General features: G+C 33.4%; 1 protein-coding gene across 1 annotated transcript in view; it reads left to right on the forward strand.

Moving 5' to 3' along the window:
* Positions 1-27970, forward strand: part of LOC117102684 (E3 SUMO-protein ligase RanBP2-like) — a 38530-nt gene that overhangs the window by 1257 nt on the left and 9303 nt on the right. Inside the window, exons 2-22 of the mRNA XM_033243063.1 lie at positions 3498-3723; positions 3916-4025; positions 5053-5115; positions 5400-5561; positions 6553-6713; positions 7301-7427; positions 9697-9844; positions 11964-12043; positions 12318-12459; positions 14001-14188; positions 14720-14898; positions 15633-15756; positions 16229-16344; positions 16753-16813; positions 17050-17187; positions 17873-18022; positions 18110-18319; positions 18772-18954; positions 19924-20854; positions 25912-26181; positions 27174-27278. Coding sequence (XP_033098954.1) covers positions 3498-3723; positions 3916-4025; positions 5053-5115; positions 5400-5561; positions 6553-6713; positions 7301-7427; positions 9697-9844; positions 11964-12043; positions 12318-12459; positions 14001-14188; positions 14720-14898; positions 15633-15756; positions 16229-16344; positions 16753-16813; positions 17050-17187; positions 17873-18022; positions 18110-18319; positions 18772-18954; positions 19924-20854; positions 25912-26181; positions 27174-27278 — 3874 coding nt within the window. The remainder of the gene's footprint in view (positions 1-3497; positions 3724-3915; positions 4026-5052; positions 5116-5399; positions 5562-6552; positions 6714-7300; positions 7428-9696; positions 9845-11963; positions 12044-12317; positions 12460-14000; positions 14189-14719; positions 14899-15632; positions 15757-16228; positions 16345-16752; positions 16814-17049; positions 17188-17872; positions 18023-18109; positions 18320-18771; positions 18955-19923; positions 20855-25911; positions 26182-27173; positions 27279-27970) is intronic.

A 27970-nucleotide genomic window follows, 5' to 3' on the forward strand; every position in this document is an offset into this window, starting at 1 on the left:
TCTTGAAGTGATGACAAACAACCCAAGTCAGTGGTGCGTAACCAACAGAAATAAGATAAGCTTTGAGGCTAAATTATTGTCCTCATGTTACCTAAAATTTCATAACTCCATAACGGAGGGTCGTATCACATTTATTTTTTCTTTAAAAATGTTCTCAAAAGACTATTCTACACCACTATATGATTGAAAAAAAAATTAAAAAATGTTTTTGACCTCTCTGAAGTCAAGATGGAAAAAGAAAAGCCTATCTATGTAGTGTATTACTATTAAAATATTAGCCTATGCATTACAGTGCAGAAGCATAAGTACTTTCGTAGTGTTACTGTTCCAGGTACCGATTATACAGGTTTCTCTTATTAATAAAATACAATTTATTTTTTATAAAGAAGTATAGTATAGTAAATCATGTTTTTAACACAGGAAACTCATATGGTAATTAAAACAATGCTAGTCTAGAGTACTACTAGTAGCATCCCACTGTAATGCACTGACTTGGGTAGTCCAAAGTTAGCAAAAAAAAAAAAAAAAAGAATCTGGGGGCTTCAATCAAGGTTTTATATGCATATGGTAATTGCATATAAAACCCATATTAACAATCAATATGACTTCAGGGTCAAAACCACTAAAATTTACCAATTAGCCAAATAGTGTGTTGCCAACATTTTATTTATTATTTATCAAAAGTTACGAAAGGTAAATGACAAATATCACTTTTGATACATGGTAACAACATGTAAAGCTAGAATGCCCTGAAATTTCAGCATTTAGGTGTGATTACTTTTGGAGATATGGTTCATTGAATATTGTAAACAGGACAATGCATTGATGTCACAAATCACTAAATTTAAATATATTGATATATAATTTTAAAATAAGGAGGTGTGTCACTTTAAAATCAGATATAACAGATTTTGTTTATTGCCTACAAGAAAAAAAAATTAATCAACATGATCATATTCCTTAAAGAATACCTTTTTTCCGACTTAATTGTGTCGCAACATTTGATGAAACATACGTTACCAGGTCATGCAGTTGGACATATTATTATGCATGCTCAATTAAAAATGAATTATTCATCATTAATAAAAAAAAAAAGTGACTAATTTTCTACTTCCTGGGTAAATTTTAGGGCAATATAAATCACCAGTTTAAAGAAAAAATCTAAGAAAGGGGTGTTTTGTCGCCCGTATACTTAAGAAATGAAACCTACGTTACCAACGTAGCCAAAAATAGAACGGTCGATGCAGCATGCGAGATATTGGGTGTATTTAATAGCATTATATCTGCACTTCAGGAAGTAAATTGTGGTGGCTTCGGTGATTGCAACATATTTTTAACACACGATGAAGTTACTGTAGTATTTACTAAGCCCTACGTAAAATTAACTAAAATCCCGACAAAGCGTCGACGTGCTTTGTAAACTGCTATTTGACATTGAGGGGGTGTGGTTGGCAAGGAGACGCTCTTTACATTGCGGCATAGTAGAAGTAACGTGTTTATACTTCTGAAGAAACCTGACTAAAATTTAGTTGAAGATAAGGCTTTTGTCATTTCTTTATAATAACTTTATATTTGTATACAGTAGTATCTGAAAACATCGCGTTAAAAACTTGAAGGACTATTTGCTTTTACTAAAATAAAGTTTTCAATCAGTTCGAACAGTTTCCTTGGAAGTGTACTGATTAATAACCATGTGATTAGATCGTAACGTATGTTTCATAATATTGTAACGTAATGTTTCAATTTTCAATTCGCTATATTCTTTGGCCTAGTATAGTATTTTGAGAAAATTAGCCATTGTAAGCATGCACCAAATAGTCCTTAAACATAGACAGATTATATTCTGTAAGTAATATTGATTTAATGATGGACACGAATTATTTACCACATACGGTATAATGGTAACGTAGGTTTCGTGTCTCCTCCTCTTAATTAAAAAAAAACTTTCTTAAAATAAGATGTTAACAATGTGACAATTGCTTGTTTTTTAATCATCAACATGTTTACTTGGAAGTTACACTTGACAGTGAATTAGAATCTGAGCTTTTCAATTCAATTTCTTCTCTCCAAACAGGGACTTTAGGTTCCGTAGGAGGTAACGTAGGTTATGTGGCTTTTATTGGGATTTAATTTGATATCTTATGGTTTAATTTAATAGCAACACTATTTGTTAAACACTTTTTGTTAGTTTCTTATAGATATCATAACAGTATATAACCATGGATACAAGAGCTTAGATTCAAGCTGACTAAAAAGTTAATGAAATTATTGGGTTTTGCGTTTAGATTGCAGATCCAAAAGTTCGTTGGTAGCATGTTTGTTTATTGCTTAAATTCTGGGTGTGTTTAAAACAGGATTATTTTTATTTGGTTGGTTAAATGTTGGTATAGTAATACTCGATGTTTTCGTAGATAAATGTTTTTGACAGGTTTAAGATGTTGGCATTTAAGAATTTCGGAATATTTTAAAAAATGAGTTTATTTGTTTGTTTGTTGGAGATGTAAAATACGTTACACTTCCTTATAACATTCATTATCAGTTTTTACCGATACATTTTTGAATATTTAACTAAGAACCTTTTTATTGCAGGTTACAAGTGCATACAAGTGGTAATCTTTTCGTTCGTAACTAAAGAGTTTTAGTGTATTATTTATAGGAAAATTGTCTGCACACTACTGTGGAGAGCAACAGTGAAAGTATATTTGCAATGTGAATAATAGTTACATGAACATTTTACATGAGAATTTTATTTTATAAACGCATCGTAACATAGGTTTCAAGAATGATTTTTAACTGTTTCCTAATGTTGGTGAAAAAAATAAAAGTTGAATAGATTAAGTGTTCATATTTTTCTGAGTCATTATTCAAATTGTCATAATAAATTTTTTGAGTTATTAAGACAATTTTGATTTGATTTTTTATTCGAAATTTTTTTTAAAGTGAATTGGCAGATTTTAGTGGTTTTGTAGTGTATATTAGTAATTATGATGACTTGCTTTGGAGAGTAATTGCTATATTGTAGCAAAATATAAACAACAAAATAAAAATCCTTCAGTACCAGATGGCAAGAACCATTCTTTTTGGGCAGGTCCAAGCTAATGTCCCCTTTGGTGTTAAATTTTAAACTTTATACAAATTTAGGAAACATTATAGTGTCCTTGAAGCTAAAATTAAAAAGACAAAAATGATATTGTTAATTAATGCCAAGGTTGTTAATCACTTTAATTGTTTTGCTACCGTGATGTATGGGACATTTTATATTTTGATGTGTAATAGGACAGATTTTTGCTAGTGGGGATCTAAAGAAGCAATAGTAGCAATAATTTCAGAACACATTTAAATCTGATTAAGTAATTAATTATGCAAATTAACATGTCCCGTATGTAACAAATTGACTCATAATTTTTTAATTTTAACGTATACAGAAGCAATATTTGAATGTGAGAGAGATGTATACAAGAAATCTACAATAAATGACATACTTTTTTTTTTACTAGCTTCAACTACATGGATACCAATTTGCTACACTTTACTGGGAAGCTAGGGAGTATGTTCTAGGTATAAAATGGGCAAAGAGCTACCTAGCTGTTAAGCACAACGATGGCAGAGCTCATAAATTGCTTGGCAACTTGTATGAGGGTGTAAAGTATTATAGGAAAGCAATTGATTGTTACAAGAAATCATTGGAATTAAATGACACTCAAAGAGAATTGATACTAAGAAGTAAGTAATTTGCATGTTTGTATAAAAAGTGTTTAAACAAAAATTTATTAAATTAAGTCAGCTGTGACAAAGTAGATTGTTAAATATCACTACTGAGTGGCAAGCATCATTATACTTTTTTTTATGTCACTTTTGTTTAATAATATTTTTGTGTATCTAGTGTTAAAATAATTGATTTCGTTACTTTTTTAGTTGCATCTCTTGGCTGTACCATTCCAAATTATGATGTTGAAAAGTTGCGATATTGGGTTGAGAGGGCAGAACGATTTTATCCCACTCACATCAATGTTCATAAAATTAATGTAAGGATAAATACAAGGTTATGATTATGATTGTTGAATAACTTTAAGTTAAAGTACTGATGATATTTATTTGTTTATGTGCATTGCTCCACCCAGGAATATAAATGGACACTAGTGGGGTTGCCTGCTCCTGTTCTGATTACGGTAGCAACATTTAAGCATGTAGACCCAATGACCAGGCAAAGACGCACTTAGTATTGAAAAGGAATTCGCTATATAAAAACAGACGAAAATTTCGTAAAGAGGTTATGTCCAACAAATGTTCATGGCCCTTTTTTTAAGTTTGACCCCAGGATGCCCCCAAACCTACAAAACAGGGGTTTCAGCAAGGACTGTACATTACTGCCATTACCACTAATAGGACACGTCACATGGATGGTGCAGTTGGTTAGATATGTGTTCAGAAGGGAATAAGGAAACCAAAGGTCATGAGTTTGAATCGTGTCTTATTATTTAATTTAATTTTTTTTTTCAATTTTTAGACATTTTATTTATTTTTATTATGAACCCTTGCTGAAAACCCATTATAATAACTTACGCCACTGTGTACCGTATTTAAGCATGGCGGATATTCCTCCATGATTTAAGCATGTATTTTTAATAGTGTCCACAAAAAACCTCGCATGAAATTTGCATACATGAAGGTTTAAACGTTGAATAAAGATTTGTACCTTTGCTTATGGCAGTGTCAAATTGAAATTAATAAATAAAACATTGTATAATGAATTTATATACCATTAATTTAAAAAAAAAAATAATGGTTCATTGTAGTCATGAAAATAATAAGTAACAAGTACAATAATAATAAACAATGAATTTTTAGAAATTATATTGTAAGAATTTTGAAAAATATAAAGTAAATAAATATTTAAAATAAATGAATTAAATAAATATTTTAAAAATAATATTTATTACTGTATATATTTACTTATATTTATATATACTTTATTATATATTACATTGTTATGAAGTTATAAATTGTGGATTTCTCATAGCTAAACAAAATATTTAAATATTTTTTTCTTAGGAAAACATTTTCCGACGAACAGAAAAATTACCAGATTATGAAAGCTATCTTCGAAACAAACTGGTAAGTCCTCATTTTTATTTTTTATCTTAGATGTTGTTCAGAAGTTGGAGTTATTGATTACTTTGTTGTAAGTAAATAGTGGTATAGTCAATGATTTTATGTTTTTTTCTCCTTCAAATTATTAGTTGAATGCTAATATTACCATTAAATGTACAAACTATAATATTGAATATATTTTTCAAGTTGTTTCACACAGACAGTATATTTTTTGAATGTATTGGTACTTCCATCTTAACTGTTACTGCTAATTCATCATGTGTTATTACCCCCTTCCGTCTCTGTAGGCACAAAATAAGGGTGACTACTACCTCAACTGTAAGCTAGTGAAGCTGCTGATAGAGATGAAAAGACTACGAGAAGCAGTCGACCACATTCTGCTGACACAAGACCTGGAGTCTGTTGCAGACCAGCCAATCTGGTGGGAGAGCACAGTCCACACCTTAGAGGTGAGTTCATACCAGACATCATTCTTAAAGTTGGTGGCGTTTCTGTTTAGTTCTTAAAATTGCTAAAATTTTGGGTGGTTCATTCAATGAATTTGGTGTGGTAACATTGATACTCTATAATAAGCAATAAAATTCTGATTTTAACTATCACCTTGTAATTTTATAATGAATTTTAAAGTTTATTGTATTTTTAATGAATGTTACAATATTTATTCAATATTTTATTTTTTATATTGTTTTTGAACTTTACCGTAATGAAGCTTTTACTTACTTGGATTCTTAATGTATTGTATATATTTTTATGCATTGTTTTTCTTTCGAGGGCCTCTTCAAGTCAGCTGTACTACTGTAGTGCAGCTGTTAGAGCTACCCTCGTGAAATAAAGTTGAAATAAATAAACCAAGTCCATGAGTAAGCTCTGTCCACACTAGCAGATTTTCTTTGAAAAAAAAACTATTGTGTGCCCATATATAGTCATGATGTGCCCATATATAGTCATGATGTGCCCATATATAGTCATGACGTGCCCATATATAGTCATGACGTGCCCATATATAGTCATGACGTGCACATATATAGTCATGACGTGCCCATATATATAGTCATGATGTGCCTATATGTCAAATTTATTGATAGTCTTGACAGGGTTTTATTTATTTGAGAGCTGACAATTTAGAGACCCTCAATTCTCTTGTGGGTTAAGCCAGCACACACTGAGCCAACAGAAGTCAGCCAACAGAATATCTTGGAAACCTTGACAGGATTCACAGAACTGACATACAATGGATGGCATCACATTGTTACGCATACACAGATAGCGAGATGGATTTGTGATTCCTGTCTCATAATTTTTGCACCTTAAGTCTTTTTTTACCAAGTCTTTTTTAGGCTAGGGTAGTGTAGTTCTATTTTGATTGACATACCAAAAGAATTAGCCTCTTGATTAGTACGCACTTTATTACATGCGCTTGTTTTCTTCACTTTTTTCAAGATTTACATAAAGAGTATCAGGCAAGGAGAAGAGAAAACTGCTGGTGGGGAGACTGTCATGGAGATGCACAGTCACCTGTTGATGGCACTCTGCAAGTGGATCATGCTTAACTTAGCTATGATGGATAAACCTCCCCACAATGCAGTAGTTCTTCTGAAGGGGTTAGTATGTATTGTGAATGGTTTCATTGTGACCGAAAATCAAGATTGTTAATGCATGTTAGATCAATGGAGTTTTTAAGGTGGTCAGTCTAGTGAAGTCAATCCTGTTGGATGCTTTATGGGCCTGTTTGAGCGAAAGATGCCAACCGTATTTCGTTCAATTCACCAGTTAATCACGCTGAGCACTCAGCAGGTGGTTGACCATCTGAGCAAATTTTAGCCTATGTCAAATACCATGTAATGAAACTAATCTGAAAGGAAATGTGTAAGGTCATCAATGCTAATTGATTTTCAAAATTGTTACAGATAATTCAGATGGTAAGGTAATTAGGCGAGTGCCCGAGCAGTTTTAGAAAGTATGTACCGATAATTTAACTGGTAATTCGCACGGATATTTTTTCGCTTGAACAGGCCCTATATTCGATAACCAAACCTCTATTATCAGAGGCCAAAGTTTCATTCCACTGTTCATGGTCACATTTTCCCTGGAGTGTTCTATTCTAGGAAACAGTGAAATTTAGAGACAGTAATGTAATGGAGATTTGTTTGTAGTAATTTTCACATTTAAATTATTTTTATCCTTGTAGGCTTGACCAATGCCTATTGAGGGCCAACAGCCTCAAAATGAATTCTAACTGGGACTATGTCCTTAATGAAATGTCAAGTCAACTTTACTACCTAATGGGCCTTCATCTCTGCCGCATGGCTGCTATGGTAAGTATGCTTCTTGTTAATTAAGTTGACCATCACGAATGTCCTTGACCACATAGAATATTGTTAACCACCAGGAATACTGCTGACTACCTGGGAAACTTTTGACTACCTGGGTTAACATTGACCACAATACTTTTAGCCACCTGGATTAATGTTGACCACCTAGAATAATCACTTGATTGTTCATTTTGATGTGAAAAGTATACAAACAATTAAAAAAAATAACTAGACTTACTATGTCTGTTTGAACAACAGAACATAGGGATTTTCCCCATTGCTTTAAAAATGAGAATTGAAGTTGAAATTACAACAAAAATAAAAGTTGTATAAAAGGTATAAAGTAAAAAAAAAAACACCGAAAACCAATGTAATTTTAATGAAGTGAAAAAAAAATAGTTCACTGCGACGTTATTAGTGAGATTTCAACTATGGCTGCAATGGTAATAGCGAGGTACATCGTGACTCATAACCATTGCGCAAAATTATGTGCCGACCTTGCATAGGAAAGTGCATTTTTAGTTCATAGTGATTCAGTGACTGAAAGCAAAAATTGTTCATGAATATCACGGCAGTTTTGAGTTTAACCTAGCTGTTTAAGCACCTTACCTTACCTTACCGCTCGCTTCTCCTCATTTGGAGATTGAGGCCTTGTTTAAGCGCTTTAGAAAACTCAAATTGCATTTAAATAATTTAATCAACTGTCAACAAAAAATCTTTAAATGGTTCTCATATCCACACCTTACTGCGGATCGTCACCAAAATTGGATCATTTCTTCATTTCGCCATGAAAAACTATTCTGCAGTGTCATTTTTATCCATCTATAACTGGGACGTAAGCAATTAAATGACCCTCAAATTTACACCCTAGCCTGGATTGTCCCCCTATACATAATAATATCTTCGTTGTGACTTGGTTTAAACTTTTCTAAAAGTTTCATTCGGATCAGTTGACCCGTTTTTGAAACATCTGGTCTGGGACGTTTTCCTTTAAATGGTCCACACCCTACGCCAGATCCTCACAAAAATTCAGTCATTTCTTTACTGGACTTTACGAACTATTATAAAAAGTTACATTTACACCCACTGAAAACTTTTTATAGATATTTACGTCTGGGATCTCAAAAATTTAAATGACCCTCCAATTTACACCCTTGACTGATTCGTCGCCAATGCATAATACTACCTTCCTTGTAACTTGGTTAAACTTTTTCCAAATGTTTCAGATCAGTTGATCCGTTTTCGAAATATGTGGTCTGGGACGTTTTCATTTCAATGGTCATCAGATGTACACCCTACTTCGGATCGTCACAAAAATTTAATTATTTCTTTACTTGACCTTGACAAGGTTTAAATTATACCCAGCGTTTTTTTTTAAAGAAATATTTAGGTCTGGGTCCTCAAAGATTGAAATGACCCTCAAATTTACTCCCTTGACTGATTTGTCGCCAGCACATAATAATTTCTTCTTTGTAACTTTGTTAATGTTCGTCACAAAAATTTAATCATTTTTTACAAGACCTTTACAAAGTATTATAGAATGTTTCATTTAGACCCATTGGTTTTTTTTAAAGAGATATTAAGGTCTGGGTCCTCAAAAATTGAAAAGACCCTCAAACAAACACATAAAATTTTCTTCCTTGTAACTTGATTAAACTTTCCCGTAAGTTTCATTCAGATCAACTGACAGGTTTCTGAATTATCCTGTGTAGACTGTTTGACCTTAAATCACTTTAATTGGTCCTCACACGCACACCCCATGATAGGTTGACACTAAATATTAGAGGAGGCATATCCTTAATATATGGCCTAAGCTTCGGCAAAGCACGGAAAGATTCTAAGCATGGGAAGTGACCAAAGTGACAACCAGAAAAAAACAGTGCAAAAAGATAGGAAAAATATATACAAGAAAAAAGGAAAAAAGAATCAGAACAAAAACAATGGCTTTTCTCAGTACTGCTAGGAAAGGCCAATAATGAAACAATAATTCTTTATTGGTCTTTATTCTAATTGAAAATCGGAAATTTGGGCGGGGCCCTTGGGTCCCACAGTAGCCACAGTGCAGCGCCACCCTACTTAACTACAACATATAACAGACACGTATGGAGACAAACATTGTCCCCTCTAACTCTCAATATAAGGGTTATTTTGAGGAGCGAAGTGATCAAACTGCAACAATGTCATCAGTACAAGATGCAGGAACAATACTCTCAGCCAACGACAAAGCATTTTATGTTATTTATTTTATAATGTATTTAAAAAATATTTTCAGGGTTCTTTTCAGTGGTCAGACATCATTGACTTAGTGACGTGTTGTTTCGTCCAAAGTGCCCAGATTAAGTTGCCAGACATGTCCGGACGGTCAGAGTATGAAACCAAAAAATGGACATTGCTATCCAGCGCTAGGCTAAGCGAAGTCAGTGAGTAGAATTAATGTCTTTGGTTGGAAGAATGTAGAGAAGTTAATATTTATTACTTTTAGTCATGAGTTAAAGTCCCATTCCCAGCAAAATTTCAGTTGTTAAGAAAAATGTGGTTTTTATATATGTTATATTAAATTATAAATATAATACGAAATTTGCTATTTTAACTGAATTTAAACATGCCTGAACATGAAAAAAATGTAAAATAAGACTGAAATTTGATTTTTTTTTTTGGGCTCCACACAAAAAATTAACGTGGATGAATTTTTTATGTTTGATTTTGCGATAGGTCCGCAAAGAAACAAAGTACTGTAGGCACCAGAAACATTAGCCTATCAACACTGCTAGGCTAGGCGTAGCCTTACCTTAACTTAGTTTCTGTTATGAAAGTTGGACAATACATTCATGTTGTTACATAGTTGATAGAAGTTGGACAATACATTCATGTTTCTACATAGTTGATAGAAGTTGGACAATACATTCATGTTGTTACATAGTTGGTAGTTAGTTATCAGACATACAAATGGCCAACATGATATTTTTCATTGCTAGTATTGACACTTGTGAAATATAATATTTCATTGGAATTATTTGAAATTTGTTAAAAGAAATGACTCTGACCAAGATTTTGACAATTAGACAAACATATCTCAGGCCTACTCAATCGACCACAGTGTGCGGGATGCCGTACAAATACTATTCTCATTAGAGAGGGCGCACTTTATAGACTATATAGTATAGACAAAAGCAAAAGCATTCCAGTGGATGCAATCTACAACTTCTGAATTTGCCTAGTAACGAAGAAGTCGTCGAGATAAATGGTAATCTCGTATGAAAAATAATCTCAATTTTTTTATTCCTTTACGTAAAACTAAAATTTATGCCAGTATGTTTCCATTACATGATTTACAATAATTAGAGTAAATGCATATGGATTTTTTATTTAAAAAAATCTTTTTTTAGTGAAATTTTGGCGGGAATGGGGCTTTAATAGTTATGGTAGTTAGTTCCTGTAATTCTTAAGGTAGGCCTAGCAATTTATGATGCTGGCGGAAATAAAATATCTTAAATCTTTGAAGGTCTTTCCAAGGAGGTATAACAATATTTCTTATTTTTATACCTCCTTGGTCTTTCATTCATTAAGCTAGGCCTAGCAGATTGTGATGATATTAGTAGATATGGAAGCATTCCTGTGAGGTCTATCATTCATAGTTAAGCTTGTAGGCCTAGAGCAGTTTGTGATGAATTTCAACCACTTCCTTATATCTGCCCTGGTGTTCAGTCATGCATGACAGCAGAAGTCATGTGGTAAACAATGGCAAACTCTGTAACTTTTCCTACAACAAATTTTCTAACTGTTTCACAGCTTTGTATGTAACATAATCATCAATTATATGTCATGCCTTCAACTCCAAAACTCCAATGCATCATTCAATGCTGCATGCTTACCTGTCGTCCATTAAATAAAAATCATTTGATTAAATACATATTTGTCCACTTTGCATTGCAAAAGAAAACTTAATTTTAATTTTTTTTGTTGCAATAGCTGATTACCATTGGTTAGTAATAGTATACAAATAATGAATGTATACGAATGCAATGTGAAGAATATTTTCAATAATTTTAAAGATGGACTGTTCCATTAAATGAGGCTTAGCAGAGTGAATGAATATTCTTTCCATTGCACTCAAAAAACATTAATTGTTTGTTTTATACTAATAGTATACCATAGATTCTTTTAATTTGATAATCTATGAAAAATAAGATTTCTTAAAAGTCCAGTAACATCATTTTTTAGCCAGGATTTGATCTTCTGGAAAAAAGTGTCCGACATTAACATAATCATAATCATAGATTTACAGCAAATAGTTTGAGTCAAAGAGGTCAAAATTAATTAAACAAACAAAAATAAATTAAGCAATGGATTATTTTACCATTAAATAATGTAAATACCAAAGGTCACATGATATTTGATCCACCAATCACAAGAGGATCTATTTAGGTTTGTTATAATATTGGATTTTTTTCTACTGAGTTTTGACTTTGATCAGTTTGGCTAAAACTAATTTTATTTTATATGTGTATTCATTATTAATGCTGTTCGTTTTGTTTCTAGCCCATATGTTACATGCATTCCAAAAACAGTATGGTCCAGATTGGCTAGAGAAATGCCACAGGACCACCGCCAACCTACAGGTATTACAGTTTTACTTAAACATTTTCATTTTACTCATCTCAACTAACACCTATTCTCTCCATCAAATTCATTAGATGGAGTTAGACATTAAATTAAAAATTCTTGTTTTTGAATTGCTTTTGAATTATGAAAAAAAATATATATAAAAAAAGTTTATTTCAATGTTTTTATTTTTGTATTACACTAGTCAATGATTAATTTGATGCTCCAAGTCTCAGATAGTGGATGATCCGGTGAAGTAATGTGTGTTAAAACAAATATTTGTTTTTGTAGAGTCAGACACGTCTGTTTCACGTTGCCTTCGGTCAAGAAGCAGACCCAAAGAAATCATATTTTATGTTGGACACAAATTTTGTGAAAGTACAGGAGATCATCCTGGATGACCTTCTAGGTGTAGTTCTCAAATATGATCAAGGTTTGTTAACATTTTTATTTGAACTGTAGCTTGGTGCTTAATTTTCTCACCGGCTTAACACCTCCCATCCCCTACACTTCATGAAAATTGTACATCTATTTATGTCATCCTTGATCTAGGTATCAATAGTTATGTATGGTTAATTCATTGAGGTCATAGGCGTTTTCATATACTGTATAATTTCCCTTATTCCAGTACTTCTGAATCATAACCTATTTGCCCATTGGTAGGTTGAAAAATAGTTCATAATATTCAAAATGTGATGAATAAAAGGTTTAGCCACTTTGTTTTGCTGAAGTTCACCTTGTGGACGAATTGTTCATGGTATACAGTATTTATTCAACACTAAAAGAAAAAAGAAATTCAAAATAAATTGAATTGTAGCCTTGGCTAATTGCTCACTATTTACAATCAAATATAACATTTAATATTAAGAAAAGGACATTTAAAATTCACTAAAAAAACATTAAAAACATTGTAGTTGTCATTAATTTATTGCACATGCTATGATTCATATTATTATTTCAATTGTAACTACGGAATTACAATTCTTATTTACATAACAAAATTGATAATAGTATAAAAAATAAATGCTGCAGTAAACACTCCACATAAATTATGAATGCGAGAGCTAATAAATGTTATAGTTTTAAAAGTGCTGTTGTTATTTCTTAATATTGTTCTTTTAAATATATGTAGTTTATTTTCTTTAGAACACAATGTTCTAAATAATATATCTATAATTTTTAAGCATTTTTATTTCAATGTATCTTCGTTTAAAAAACTAAAAACATGTTACATTATGTTTGGACCAATTTTTTTAAACATTGCTTTTTTAAAAAAAATGTTAAAATTTGACCGATCTTTCTGGCTGTTGTTGCAACCATGGAGGTATTATAGTAATACCTCCATGTTGCAACTTATTCCTTATTTATTCTGAATCCATATATTATTCAGAATGTGCTAAGCTTCCCAGCTAATCTTAGAACTTGAGTTTGCAATGTACAGTATGATCATTTAACAAAAAAAAGTTGCAGTAGAATGATTATTTTATCAATTTGATTAGCACTATCAGGCACTGATTTTTATTCGCTTCTAAGTAATGTGGTACGGTGAAAATGCTTCCACTTTGCAGTGAACAGATTGAGATCGACTATACAAACTGAAATTAAATAGGTTCATAAAACAAAACAAAAATCCAGAGCACACCCTGGATACGCCATTGTACTGAAGAATCTGACTTTTTCTGAGTGTAGCTCACTGTATCTAGTGAGCTACTACCCACCGTTTCCCATGCTACAGCATTCCTTCCTTTTTACAAAACAAATGTCTATCATATTGATGTTGAAAAACTACAGCTAATAAACTGGAAGAACACAGATTATGTCAGCCCGCCGCTGGTCTCAAACAGAGAGACACTGGCCACCAGCTCACAAAGGTTGAATAATCGGGGTTTATACTATCACATTTTACTTGTTGTGTCAAATCTTTTCAAATGCAATCAAAACCTATAACTTTAATTTTTTTGTTTTTTTTATTAGATGCTGTTTTAGCTCAACCGCACAATCTTCAGCTACTGGTGTGGTTAGGCCTTCAGTGGGATGTCAGAAAAGATGGGATTTCACCTGACCTAGGAATCTTCATAGAAACAGCATTTAGTAAACTCCATTTTTCATCCAATAACTTGAAGATAACGAGTGTTGATAACCTACGACTTCTGGATATCGAGGTACTGTATTTTCTTTAATGTTCACCGCTTTTAAAGATAAAGCAGCAGTGGAAATGAATCCGGGACCAAAAGGTTTGGCAGCACAGAGGCATAGAATTTATGCGCCTTATAAGATTAGTTTTGGACTCGATTGGATTGACGGATCTCGATTCTTCAGCACCATTTTAACATATAAGCTGCAAAGGGATTTCCCACATCAAGAACCATGAACTAGGAAGAGGAACCAATGTGTATGCAACAAAAATAAATTAACACACACCTTCCAAATGTAAAGACGTGCTATCCCATTCCTAGAGTAGCCTTGAGTGGTGTGAATTTGTAATAGTACTTTGTGCCGTTTGTTTAGTTATTTGATTAGAGGCACTGATAAAGGGAACTACTTTATCAACAAGACATTAACTAAAACAAAAATTGGTTGAAAAGTGCAAACTAAATTACATTGACTCTCTGTTTAGCTCTCTGCTTGAGCTACATATAATATATTGTCTCTTCTTTTAATATTTGACATTATTTTAACTTTTTTCTCTCCAGGCATTCTTGTACCTTCTTGTGAAAGCTGCGAAGGCAAAAAATGAGAGTTTGCGGGCAGATGGCCAAACAGATAAATATCAACCAGTTTTGTTACCGGTGCCACTCTGTCATATGCTGTTCACAGAGGAACAAGAGAAATGGTTTAAGTCTGTGTGTACAATGTACAGTGGAAATGCCAAGTAAGTGAATACCGTTATTTCAAAAATTCAAAGATTCAAAATAACTTTATTGCAAACTATTGGAAAATTTTAAGTGTACAGAATAATTAATAGTAATATACAAATATATATGAAACATTTAAAATACTCAATTAAAACTCTTCATAACATTAAAGTACAATAAAAATTTAAAGTGACAATATTAAGAAATGTTAACAACATTAAAATATAATAAGGAGAGAACAATGCAATGGCATAATAAAGAAGAAAAACTGAATTATGAAAGCTAAAAAGAGCCTATATTTTAATAGTAAAAGTTGGCACTGTTCTCTGAAAGTAGCTTGCTTGGATTGTATTTTTTTGTGCGCAAACCAAGGGTCACCCACAAAAGTATGAAGATTTTATTCAGTGGGTCCATCTGGTGGTGATTGACAGAATCACTGGAAGACAGTCCCCTTCTCTTACCCAGAGTGGTTACAGCATTCTTTAAGTATACACTGTAGAACAGCATTGATTAAATTAATTTGTGTTTAATCTAAAACAATGTTGTATGGCTTGCATTACTTTACCAGTACAGTAGTAGATAATGTTTCATGTTTTTTATGTTCAGTAATATGGATACAATGACAGTGTCACTAACATTATTTTTTATTAACAATAATTATTATTATTCAGTCATTAATGTGGTAAAGCCTATTAGATATAGTTACTTGGTAACAATTTTGATTTTTTTTTTCCCTACATCCTTTTCATAGGTTAGAAGAGCGAGCAAAGATGTGTCTCTCCATCCAGGAAGGTTTAGAAGCAATACGCAATGCCGACCAATTTAATATTGACACCCCCCTGCTGATTCATCTTGCACGGACATTTAGAGCCAGAGTAAGATATCCTAACAAACAATTTTAACAATTAATTTACTCTTGTTGTTCTCATGCAGTTGAAGTAAGTGAATAAATATACTGTATTGTACCCATTATGTTTAAAGCCAAGACCAAATAAGTTCAGTGGCTTACCCACTGGGGCTTGGGGTGCATCCTCCTCCCAAAGAAGAAAAAGATGTTCGAGCCCCACCTCTACTAGAAATTTGCATAGCAAAAAAATTATACTCATGTATCATTTCACCATATTTGGCCAGCTTTGACAGTCTTTACTAAAAAATCTTTAATTTTGATTACTAGACAATTTAATGGTCTATGTAAAAAAAAAGAATATTAACATGTCTGTTACAAGGAAAATATTTACCTCAGCCTGCTTTAATTTTTAGGTATTATATATGCCACAATTGATAAATATGATAAATGATATTTCCTACTGTTGTAATCAGTGACTGTATTACTACTGTCGATTTTAGATGCTTGAAGTAAAGAATGAAAAGGATGTTCCTGGCATCGAACAGTTTCTGGCATGTCAGCAACTTAGCATACACTATTGGAAAGCTGCCTGCGAACATCTTAAGCTGCTAGCCAGGTATAAAATTTCTTTCAATAATTTATGAACTTAATGCAAGCTGAAAGATATTGTTCCTACTTTTAGTGCTGAAGACCCTAGTTCAAATCCGGTCAGCGTCTGGCTTTAATTGGAGTTGGTTTTTTTTTTTTGTAAAAAAAATGTGGTCGGGTGTAGGAAGATCGTATTCATAATTTATTTAAATTGAAAGAAACATGCAGCGGATATATTTGTTCGTTATTTATCTTAACATTAATAAAAGCTATGTGCTTTTGTAGAAACCTCATTTTTGTTATTTGGCCTTCAAATTTTCCTACATGATCTGTCATTTTTGACGTTGCCTTGGTAAAATGTACTGCTTATTTACATACTAATATGAAAGGCTGTATGACATATAATGGTTAAATTATTTTATCATTGATTCCACAGTGATAAAGCATTGTCTCCTCCTAAGCATACATTCTTTGAAGCATCTTTAGACAAGATAAAGGTAAGGAAAAATTAAAATTATACTTATATGTTCAGTTTCACATCACTTCAGTTTTCTAATTATTTTTATTAATTTTAGTTATTGTTTAAAAATGTACGTTTTGTATTAACAATTTTTACTTGCATTATTTTCTTAATTTTATTTTTATTTTCTCTATTTGTAAAAGCATGGTACTGACATGCGAAATATAAATAACGTACACTTGCAAGTACATAGGTTATTTTTCATTTATTTAGAAGGAAGACATCACCTCACTGCAAGAGGAAGCAGCAGTGGCGCTTGCAGAGTACGAGTTCCAGCAAGGGCGCCACCAACACGCACTCGTCCTCCTCAATAAAGTTAAAGACGTTACAGGCCTATTCACTAAAGCACTGGTAAATGATTTTAATGACGACAAAGATAATGATAATCATGATGATAATCATGGCTGTAATAAGGATTTTTCCATCATGCATATCTTTACTATATGCATATCGATAGACCTTTCCAGAATGTCACTCAAACTTAAATGACCAATCAGAACAGGGCTAGAAATATGTGTGTGTCCTACAAACCCATGTGTTGTCCAACAAATGCTCATGTTTGCGTATGTTTTTGCACTGTCGTTTTGTGCGACCTTAGCAACATAAAGGGGCGGGGCTTGGAAGGAAAGTCCATTGTACAAACTTTAAGCAAGGTCTTAATACCGTCATGTCAAAAAGATGGTGTCTCCCAAATATCTTGGAAAGTCTTTATAACATTCTTCCTTTTGTAAAATTATGTGAATCAGGTATTAGTTTATTCATATAGTCACTATATGTGTTAGAGTCTTTCGCTTTTGCATAAGAATTAAATTAGATGATGATGGGTGTGATGATAATGATGATGGGGATAATATTGATGAAAGTGATGATGGATTGTGAAAGATCATTGTCTTGGCACAGGGGAATTATTGCGTTAACACTTATTTGAGGTAAGTGATAATCTGTTATACTGCTTTACAGTTTGGCAATTAAGTATTTTTCTATTACATTGTATATAAATATTTTTTATATACAATCTATTTGTATGATTTCTTAGATGTATAAACAGCTGTACCACATGGAGGTTGAAGGGAAAGATGACAGTGAAATAACAGGAAATATGATTCTAGCACAGGGTACCTACTTAGACCAGTGTAAATACTCCCTCTACTCAGCGATGGAAGCTATACAGGACGACCACAATAGTGTAAGTTAAAAGTAGTAATTGGAAGGCAGGGGGATTAACTACTAAGTAAAAAGCCTTAAACGTAATTTCATATTATTTTTATTTCAGTCGATGCATGAGGAAATTCAAAGTTTGTTGGACGATGTCGATGTTGAAAAGCAACAGCTTGCACATAAGGATTTTAAAGATGATGAAAGCATCGGCACATCTCACAGACTGGACAATGGCTCTCATGCTGGGTCTGCTGTATCATCAAGACGCTCGATGGATGGCAGAAGTATTCTGCCTTCTTCCAGTGACATGTCTTCCTTTCAACAGGTAAGCCAAGTTTTTAAACGAGTGACTTTTTTATGTGTGTTTACGTAGATTGATGGAAATAGTTGAAGTGGGATAATAGTAAAACTCAAAAGCCCATATTGACATAATGAGCTATATAAACTCAAATCAACTCGACTTTATTTGCAAGTCATAAATAGCATACGATTGAAGTTTAACAATACTTATTAGGCCTACCATCTTTGAAAAACTCCCTGCATAGAAATAAAACGTATAGATCTGCCATATTATTATTATATTATTTCAGCATTCCTGAAAAATAATAGAACTGAACCAGACACACAAGTCCTTTATGGTTCAGTGCATATGCACATAGTGGCTATCAGCTCTCCCAATATATTTCATGATTATATTTCATGATTTTCTTTTTTTCCCCTGTTTCTCATATGGGTAGTTAAATTTCAAGGAATAAGCTTTAAATTTTGTTATTGCAGGGTTTGAATCCAGATCCCAGCCCACATCGACTCATGTCCGAATTACGGTCGATGAATATAAGTCAGACACGCCTCATGGATGAGAACTGCCGCCTTCTCGAACAGAACAGGGATATTCTGTCGGAACACAATAAAGTCATGGAGCAAAATAAATACCTAAGGGAACAAATTACTGATTTGAATGTAAGTTGCATTTCTTTGTGTGGATTTTTTTAGATCCTTTAATATTGAATTATGCATCATTAGTAATATATGATTTCAGCAGTGATACCAATAATAATAGTTGTACTGTGTAATATCTCTTTGTACCAGATTTTTTTTTTCATGGTTAGGAACAGTGCCATTCCCTTTTGATGACTTAACACTAATGTACAATAAACATAATATGGAGGCTGTTGAATGTATTTTCAACTTCTTATTGGAGCTCTTCATTTCTGTATATGTACATTTCTGTTAATTTGAAGATACAATTTAAAAAATGTATTTACTTTCGTACTAAATTTTCTTGTTAATGATGTGTAATACAACAAAATTAAAATCTAGAAACAACTACTGTATTTTGATTTTAATAGTATACAGTACCTCATAAATATTAATTAGGTAATAACGATATTCCATTGGTCAATTCGACCCGGCAGTTTCTACTACTTTCCTGCACGTACGGCACCCTTGTTTACGTGAACCGTATGTAAACTCCGAAATTTTACACTCACAGATTGAAATGGCTAATGTAGATGGATGGTTAGCTGTTCAATATTTGTGAGGTATATTAGAACGACAACTTGGTTTTGTTTTAGTTAGCGTTGGGAGGTAGTCCCAAACATCCAACACACATCCAATAACCAAATCTCCTTATAAAGGTAGTGGAGAGCTGATCATTTGGGACCTTTGATGTGCTATAACCATGTCCCTTTTTTCACCTCCTATGAAAACCACAGATAAGATATCTATTTTTTTCTCACAATTCAATAACATTACACATTTATTAATTCAATTCCTGAATTGTTGACATAACAAAATTACATTTTTTATACAAACTTGCAGTAGGATCTCAAATGAGGGTATAAGGATGTCCTTTATTACTTTTCTAAATTGCACACAATTTTAAATCATCAATAAAATTGTAATTTTAAAAAGTGTTTCTTCTTACAGAATAAGATGCAGGAGTTGAAACTTAATGCCCCTGTAAAGTCTGCCAGTGATGCCCCGTTGATTGCATTGGAGGATAGTGCAGAACAGCCATCTCCACAGACTTTTTCTGGTTTCCCATCTCTTGCTTCCACCTCAGGCTTTAACCATGGTGGAGGTGACAAATTATCTGAAAGAGCTGCTGTTTCGCCTAATTTCACAAGTGGAACACGACTTGAATCTGCAAAAGCAAAGGAAGCCGAGCAGACCCCAACCAGTGTCGCTGGTTTCTCTTTTGGGAGCAAACCTGATGCCCCGTTGATTGCATTGGAGGATAGTGCAGAACAGCCATCTCCACAGACTTTTTCTGGTTTCCCATCTCTTTCTTCCACCTCAAGATTTAACCATGGTGGAGGTGACAAGTTATCTGAAGGAGCTGCTGTTTCGCCTAATTTCACAAGTGGAACACGACTTGAATCTGCAAAAGCAAAGGAAGCCGAGCAGACCCCAAACAGTGTCGCTGGTTTCTCTTTTGGGAGCAAACCTGAAGCTAGTTCTAACCCGGCACCAGCACCAGCACCCTCTGGTTTTACTGGCTTTTCGTTTGGTGGAGGTAGTAACTTCACTCCTGTGTCCAGTCAGCCAGTTTCGACTAGTTCAAACGTGTTCAATAAACCAAGTTCCACCTTATTCAGCCAACCACAATCTACATTTGGTTCACAGTCAACAGCCTCACCAGTTAGTGGGCCATTCAGTCAGACAGCAACTGGTGCATTTAAAAGTCTCAACTTCACTGCACAAAAAGAACCTATCAGCACCTCGCCATTTGCAGGGTTTAGTTTTACCACTCAAAAGACACCAGTAGCAGCAGCACCTCAACCAAGAAAACCAGGCCAAAGCCCATTACTTGCTAGTCAGGAAGCTGCAGTTGACAGTTCAGCCACACAAACTAAAGGTTGGTTTTCTTAGACTTTTTTACTACTTTATTTCTAAGTCATAATCATCATCGTGATTGTCAACATAATCATTGTATTTATCACAATCTATTTTTTTAAATTTTTATTTTATTTTATTTCATATTAACCAACAGCGATAACAACCACCACTGACAGGTTAAAATACATATAAAATATTTAAGTACAAAAAAATAAAATAAAAATACCTTAAAAGGTACTAACAACTTTAGATTTAAAAACATTTAAACTGTCAAAAAAAATATCAATATTAATATTAGACATACAAAACTTATTATAATAATCACTAAACTTTTAAATAAACCTCTACATGTAACATTGACACGACTAAAAGGTGGGTTTAAAAGACCTCTATTTCGGGTACGCCTGGGCACAATCATAATCCGAATTCATTACCTTGAAAAGAAAAACTATGTCAGAAAGCATTCTACGATCACTAAGTAAGTTAATATTATTAACATAGTTAGGACAATTCTTTATCAAATGTCTACAAAATTTTCTCTGAAGACGTTCAATCCGCTGAGCCTGATTTGGAGAAATAGAATTAAAAATTACTGTACAGAACTCTGAATTGGGCCTAATTATGGTTTTATATACAGTAAGGCCATCAGAGCCTTCCCATCCCTTAAGAACCTACAATTTCTCCAAATCAGGCCCAGCAATTTATTAAATTTAGCAACAATATGGTTAATGTGAAAACAAAAATTCAACTTGCAATCAATAAAAATACCAAGATCTTTATAAGCAGAAACAGATTCAAGGACCTGGTCATCAATGTGATAATTAAACTTAATAGGTTTCTTTTTCAAAGTAATAGATAAGAGTTTGCACTTGGCAGTATTGAGACTGAGTCTCCAATCCTTAGCCCAGGTCACCAACCTACACAGGTCCTCCTGAAGAAGAACAGCATCTTGTGGAGATGAGATAACTCTGAATAATTTAACATCATCAGCAAATAAAAGCGACTGAGCAGAAGTAAAATGTAATGGTAAATCATTGATAAATAAATTAAAGAATAAAGGTCCCAGGATTGAGCCCTGAGGTACCCCAGAAATGACTGGTAACCATTCTGAAGATTGTCCTTCAATAACAACACGTTGCTTACGGTCAGTTAAATAATCATTAAACCAATTAAATAAGGATCCAGAAATTCCAAAATTAAAAATTTTCATAAGGAGTAATTCATGAGAAACAGAATAAAATGCCTTAGAGAAGTCTGTGTAAATCATGTCACACTGCTTCTTGCTGTCAATAGCTTTGTATGCTGTAGCAAGAAGCAGTGCAAGGTTAGTTTGACAGGACCTTCTCGGAACAAAGCCATGTGGAAAAGAGCTTAAAACAGGGGAAACTCAAGTATAAACGACATCATGCACAATTCTCTTAAAGATTTTTGAGAGTTGGCAGGAGGGGAACTGGGTGGTAATTGCAAATAAGTTTTTTAGAACCACTTTTATGTACCAGTATGACATTAGCATATTTCCAAAATGATATGAACTTTCCGGAGTCTATTGACAACTGAAAGATTTTAGTAAGAGGATAACTTAAAACAGAAGCCGTATTCTTAAGAATGCTGTTGTTTATTTGATCATAACCTGTGGCTTTGTGAATTTTAATATTCAAGAGTTCTCTTTCCACAACATGCTGTTCCACCCGAAATGACGACAACTTGTCGACATCATAATAAGGAAAACTCTGCATATCATCAGAACCTCCCTGATTATGAGGTCTAAAAAACGAAAAAAACAACGAATTAAACATAGCAGCCTTGTCATAATTTGTTTGTACAGATGCACCGTTATGAGACAACGGATGGATAATTGCTTGATTTGTGCTTACTTTTTATCGAGCTCCAAAACCTTTTTTTATTAGAACCAATCTGACTAGCAAGAAAATTTTGATGTTTTCTATACTTATGTTTACACATCATTTTAAATGTAGAACGAGCAAACTTAAAATTGCTCCTCGTAAAACGATTATCATTCTTTTTCATCTTCCTAAAACATTTTTTTTTATCATACAATGCTCTTTTTAACTCCCCATCAAACAACGGGGGCAATTTTCTGCGCTTTTTCATTTTAGGAACAACATCGTTAACTGCAGCAATAAGAAGGTCATAAAACATATTTACTGCTTCATTAACATCTCCATCTAATTCAAAATCAATTATATGCCAGGGTGTATAGGACAAGGTAATGCACAAATCTTCTTTATCCGTATTTTTAAAATTATATAAAAACACATTAACATTATTCACACAACATTCAACATTGGTATTAAAATCTATTCTCACAGAATGATGATCAGATGTAAAAATATCTTCACAAGTTAAAACGTTAAAACGTTTTTTCTCTACTGCAAATAACTAGATCTAAAATAATATCACCGCGGGTTACAGATTTATTGCATTGAAAAAGCCCACAGCTATTAATTAAGATGTCAATAAGATGTTCCTCCATCGAATTTGCTGGTGCCTCGTAAGATTCAGATAACCAATCAATTGCTGGGAGATTGAAATCACCCAGGATAATAAACTCGCTCCTCTTGTATTGCAACATAGCAGTTTCAACCGAGGTGGTAAAATTATGAAGAATTTCCGGTTTTGAATTTGGAGGACGATAAAATAATCCCACAATCAAACTCCGCCTTCTTGCCAATTTCACCTCTACCCACATATATTCTGACGATTCATTTTCCAGATGATTGAGCCTATTACTTTTGAATTTATCATTGACAAGCATAAGAATACCCCTCCTCTTCGATTAAGTCCTCAAATCCTCCTAAACAATGTGTAATTTGAGATGGCAAGTTCAGCCTCAAAGACTACTATTCAACCATGTCTCAGATAAGGCAACGATATCAAGTTGCGATGAAAGAATGTGGGCTTGCAGCTCAGAACTGTAGATATCCAATTTATTCTTTAAACTACGAACATTCTGATAGTACACAGCAAGATTAGTAGCCCTATTCTCATGGTTGTCTGTTGTCCTACTTGGCATATCACCATTTGATCTCTTTCTATTAGGTGGCCCAGGATTCAACTCAATGTCTCCTGACAAAACTAAATAACCTGTTCGTAATATCGCAGTAGTATTAGCATAATAAGTAGTTCTCTTTCCCATACGTTGAAAGTAATAATCTCTGCCATAAATAGTGTAATACTTCCCTTGTAGTAGGCCTATGATGACTACAGGTCCTCTCTCGTACTTCGACACCTGTTTAATTCCAACGGTAGCATTCCATGAATCGCACACACAGCGCTGTGTGCTGGCTCTCAGTTCAGTGTCGTAGACAAGGCAATCTGTTAGGCCTAGGCCTACACTTTCCCAGCTAAATGAAACAGCTAATTTGCCTCTTTCCTTGTAAAAAACACCTGCATAAAGGTACCTTACTCCAACACATGCGATGAGGATAAAAAATATTGCATAAATTGAAGATTTAGCTTTCATATTTCAGTTCTTTGAAGAGAGCACGTAAGGATATGTATTGACGGCGACTTGTAATCATGGTAAAGGTAATGGTTTAGGATTTCTGAAGAAACTTCCACAATTGAAGTCATTTCACGGTATTATAAAATATAATTTAAAAAGTAGTGATTAAATCATAAATATATGATACTAATAAACAACATGCGCCTCAAGCATCATGAGGCAGTAGTGCTTATGTTACTGGCGGTTTATATACCACCGGTCAGATGGCAAATAAAGTAAATAACAAGGTAAGGTAAGTTAAGGTAAATTACATGACTTGCCTTAATTTTTATTAGTGAAATAGTTAATTTCTGTACTGTATCACTTTAAAAAAAAAATTTAGATAAATTATATCACATATTATTAACAAATGTATGTTGATATGAGGTTAGGCCAAAATAGAAAAAAAAACTAGTTTCTCATCCACTTGCACAACATTTAAAAAGAAAAAAAGGCATGTTCATTCTCCTTTTTTCAAAATATTATGAAGAGAAAAAACTACTTTTTTTTTGTACTTGGCCTTAAGTGGCTGCCAAAAAAATATGGGAAGTTGAGCTACATCTGTTGGGTGTGATGTAATGCCATAACACTTAATGATTGAAAACCACTATAATGTGACACATATTCTGACAGTAACCCACTTTACAATTTAATCTGTAAGAATAACCCAGTGGGATTACTATTGGAATGCACAAACTTCATTCTCAATGATAGTGAAATATGTGGAATAGTTAATGTATTACTTATAGAGTTATGTGAAATTGCCAAGACAGGAAGTGTGAGTGAGTTATTATCGTCCAATCCTTTATATATGTCTAATAATTAATAGTGACATAGTAAACCCTAAAAACCAAACCATTATATCACTTATTATTTACTAGGCCAATTATTGTTACGGTTATTACTTTAATTACATCAACACCGGGTCAGCGGTATCATTATTTATATATTCTAAACTTAGTTGTCCTGGTAATGGCATTCTACTGTGGCCCTGCCCCTGTTAAACTTCAGTTAACATCCATTTTTGATTTTGAATTCTATCTTTTGTTAGTTTGTGAGGTTAGCTTTTTAAAAATGTGTTGTCAGGTTAGCTCTTATATTATAAATTTACAAAGATAAAATCAATTGATTTAATGGGCCTCAAATTTAAAAGCTCTTTAGTGTAAATTCAATTATGGCCTCATATTTGTCATTCGTAAGAGTTGCCATACTCTTAATTGTGTTTGCGAATAACCAGTGGATCCTTTGGTGTTTCTTGGTGGTTCTTTTTATCCTTTTGTTGTTTTTTTTAAATATTTTTACTACCTAATCATTGCATATTATTGTTTTTGTTTGCTTTTTATATTTATGTTTTTGATGCTGAATAAATAAGATTTCAGTTCAGTATGACATCACAGTAGAACAGTCGCCATCATAATTCATCTCACCATAGTCACTATCATACTACTGCTGAACAATGAACCATTGTGACCAATACATGGGTTCAGTTCCCATGTTATTATCTATTGAATTTGAATTTTGAATATTTTAGATATTATTTAAACATATTCTTTCATTTTTTGAATATCTAGATGAATCAGGTTCTGATAATGAATCCGATGATGATGTGATAGTTGTCAATGAAAGAAGACCGACTCCAGCACAGATAGCAATGGCTCTTAAATTGAGACTCCCACCAACATTTTATCTTTATGAATACAAAGAGCCGTGTCCAGGTTGTATTGGATGTTACGACATCGATATTTCCAAGTTGTTTAATAAGGAGAATAGGTTCAGCACGGAAGATCAGAGGGAGACCAGCACAAAGGCAAAGGAAGAAAGTGTCCAACCAAGCCAAGAAAGTAAGTTGCATTTGGAAATGTTGGTTGTTTGTTGGTGGTGGTATAGCAATACCATAAAGTTACTGATATATGCTGGTTGAGATTCGGTTGGCTGGGCTGTGTCAGGCCATTAAACTCTAGCTTCACCTTAAAACACTCAGAAGAATATATTAAGTTTAATTCACCTAAATACCAAAAGGTTGGTGGTTTGTAATCAGCGAATATATGGGATATTGGTGGCTGTTAATATGAGGTTAGGCCAAAATAGAAAAAAGACTAGTTTCTCATCCCCTCACACAACAATAAAAAAAAAAAAAAGGAGAGATCATTCTCCTTTTTTCAAAATATGACGAAAAACAACTACTTTTTTTTGTACTTGGCCTTAAGTGGCTGCCAAAAAAATATGGGAAGTTGAGCTACATCTGTTGGGTGTGATGTAATGCCATAACACTTTATGATTGAAACCACTATTGTGACACATTTTCTGACAGTAAACAACTTTACTATTTTATCTGCACAAGCACAAACTTCATGCTCAATGAATATGAAATATGTGGAATAGTCAACCAATGTTTACTTATAGAGTTACGTGAAATTGCCAAGATAGGAAGTGCGAGTGGGTTATTTTCTTCCAATTCTTTATATATTTAATAATTAATAGTGATATAGTAAACCCTAAAAACCAAACCAGGGGGCTCTATCAAAAGTTTTATGGTTGGTAAATTAAGTAGTGGTCAGTTTTCATAGAAAATATACAGTGGCGTGTCTAGAAGTCTTGAAATTTGGGTGCTAATGGGAGGGGGCGCAAAGGTGGAGTGGTGGCACTCGGTGATTAAGTAAGGCGCGCTATGTCGCAAAATAAGGTAATATGAGGTGATTTTTTTTCTCTTTGGAAATAATCAATGAGGGAGACCAAGGGGGGACGTGGGCGTGGGGCATGTACCTCTAGATACATAGAAGTTAGCAGGATTAAATTAGACATTAAAGTGTTTCTTTTTTTCCTCATGTTGTAGCGCCCTCTACAGCACCATTGATGTTTGGTGGTTCAACTGCTGGTAGTTTGTCCCTTGCTTCCATATCCGCTGAAACTAACAGTACTCCAGACTTTATGAGGCAAAGTAAGTAACTACCATTACCATATCCGGGGTGGATCGAACCCCCCCCCCCAAAAAAAAAATTGTAATAAGAAAAATAATTGTATTGTATTGTTGATGAACAAAGTTCATAGTAAGATTTTCAAGACATGAGAGTACAATTTCCGGGCATGTAGAGGTCGATAAAATAAAAATGTCCGCACATCAGTGCCAACATTGTAGGGCAGTAGGTGGTGTACACTCTGATGCACCCCCTACTGCCAAATTCTGCATCTGCCTCAGCATATAAACATCCTGTATTATGTTATTTTATCCATTTGTTATTTTATTGTTATTGTTGTAAATGTTATTGTTGTTGAGAATATATTTAATATATTTAATGCTTGTGGTGCATCACGTAATAACAAACAGCAGCAAGTCACACTATCCGAACATATAAGTATTTGCCTGTTTGGATTCTCGGCAGATATTATCCTGAAGACGATTGAAGCAACTATCTATGTGGTGTACCGCAAGCATTAAATATATTATTACTTTACTATGCACACCCTTTTGCACTTAAGACTGACTTGTTTGCCTAATGTCACTCTTCTGCATATTCCTTTTGTGTTTAATTGTTGTAATCTGTATTATTTATTCATCTTTTTTGTGTTTGTGAGACTATACTATTGTGATGCATGGGGTTCCTGAATAATTATCAATTTTATGCCTACCAT

Source organism: Anneissia japonica, unplaced genomic scaffold (genome assembly GCF_011630105.1).
Source record: "Anneissia japonica isolate Jap-2015-1 unplaced genomic scaffold, ASM1163010v1 scaffold287759_len370742_cov166, whole genome shotgun sequence".
In the NCBI taxonomy this organism is placed as follows: domain Eukaryota; kingdom Metazoa; phylum Echinodermata; class Crinoidea; order Comatulida; family Comatulidae; genus Anneissia; species Anneissia japonica.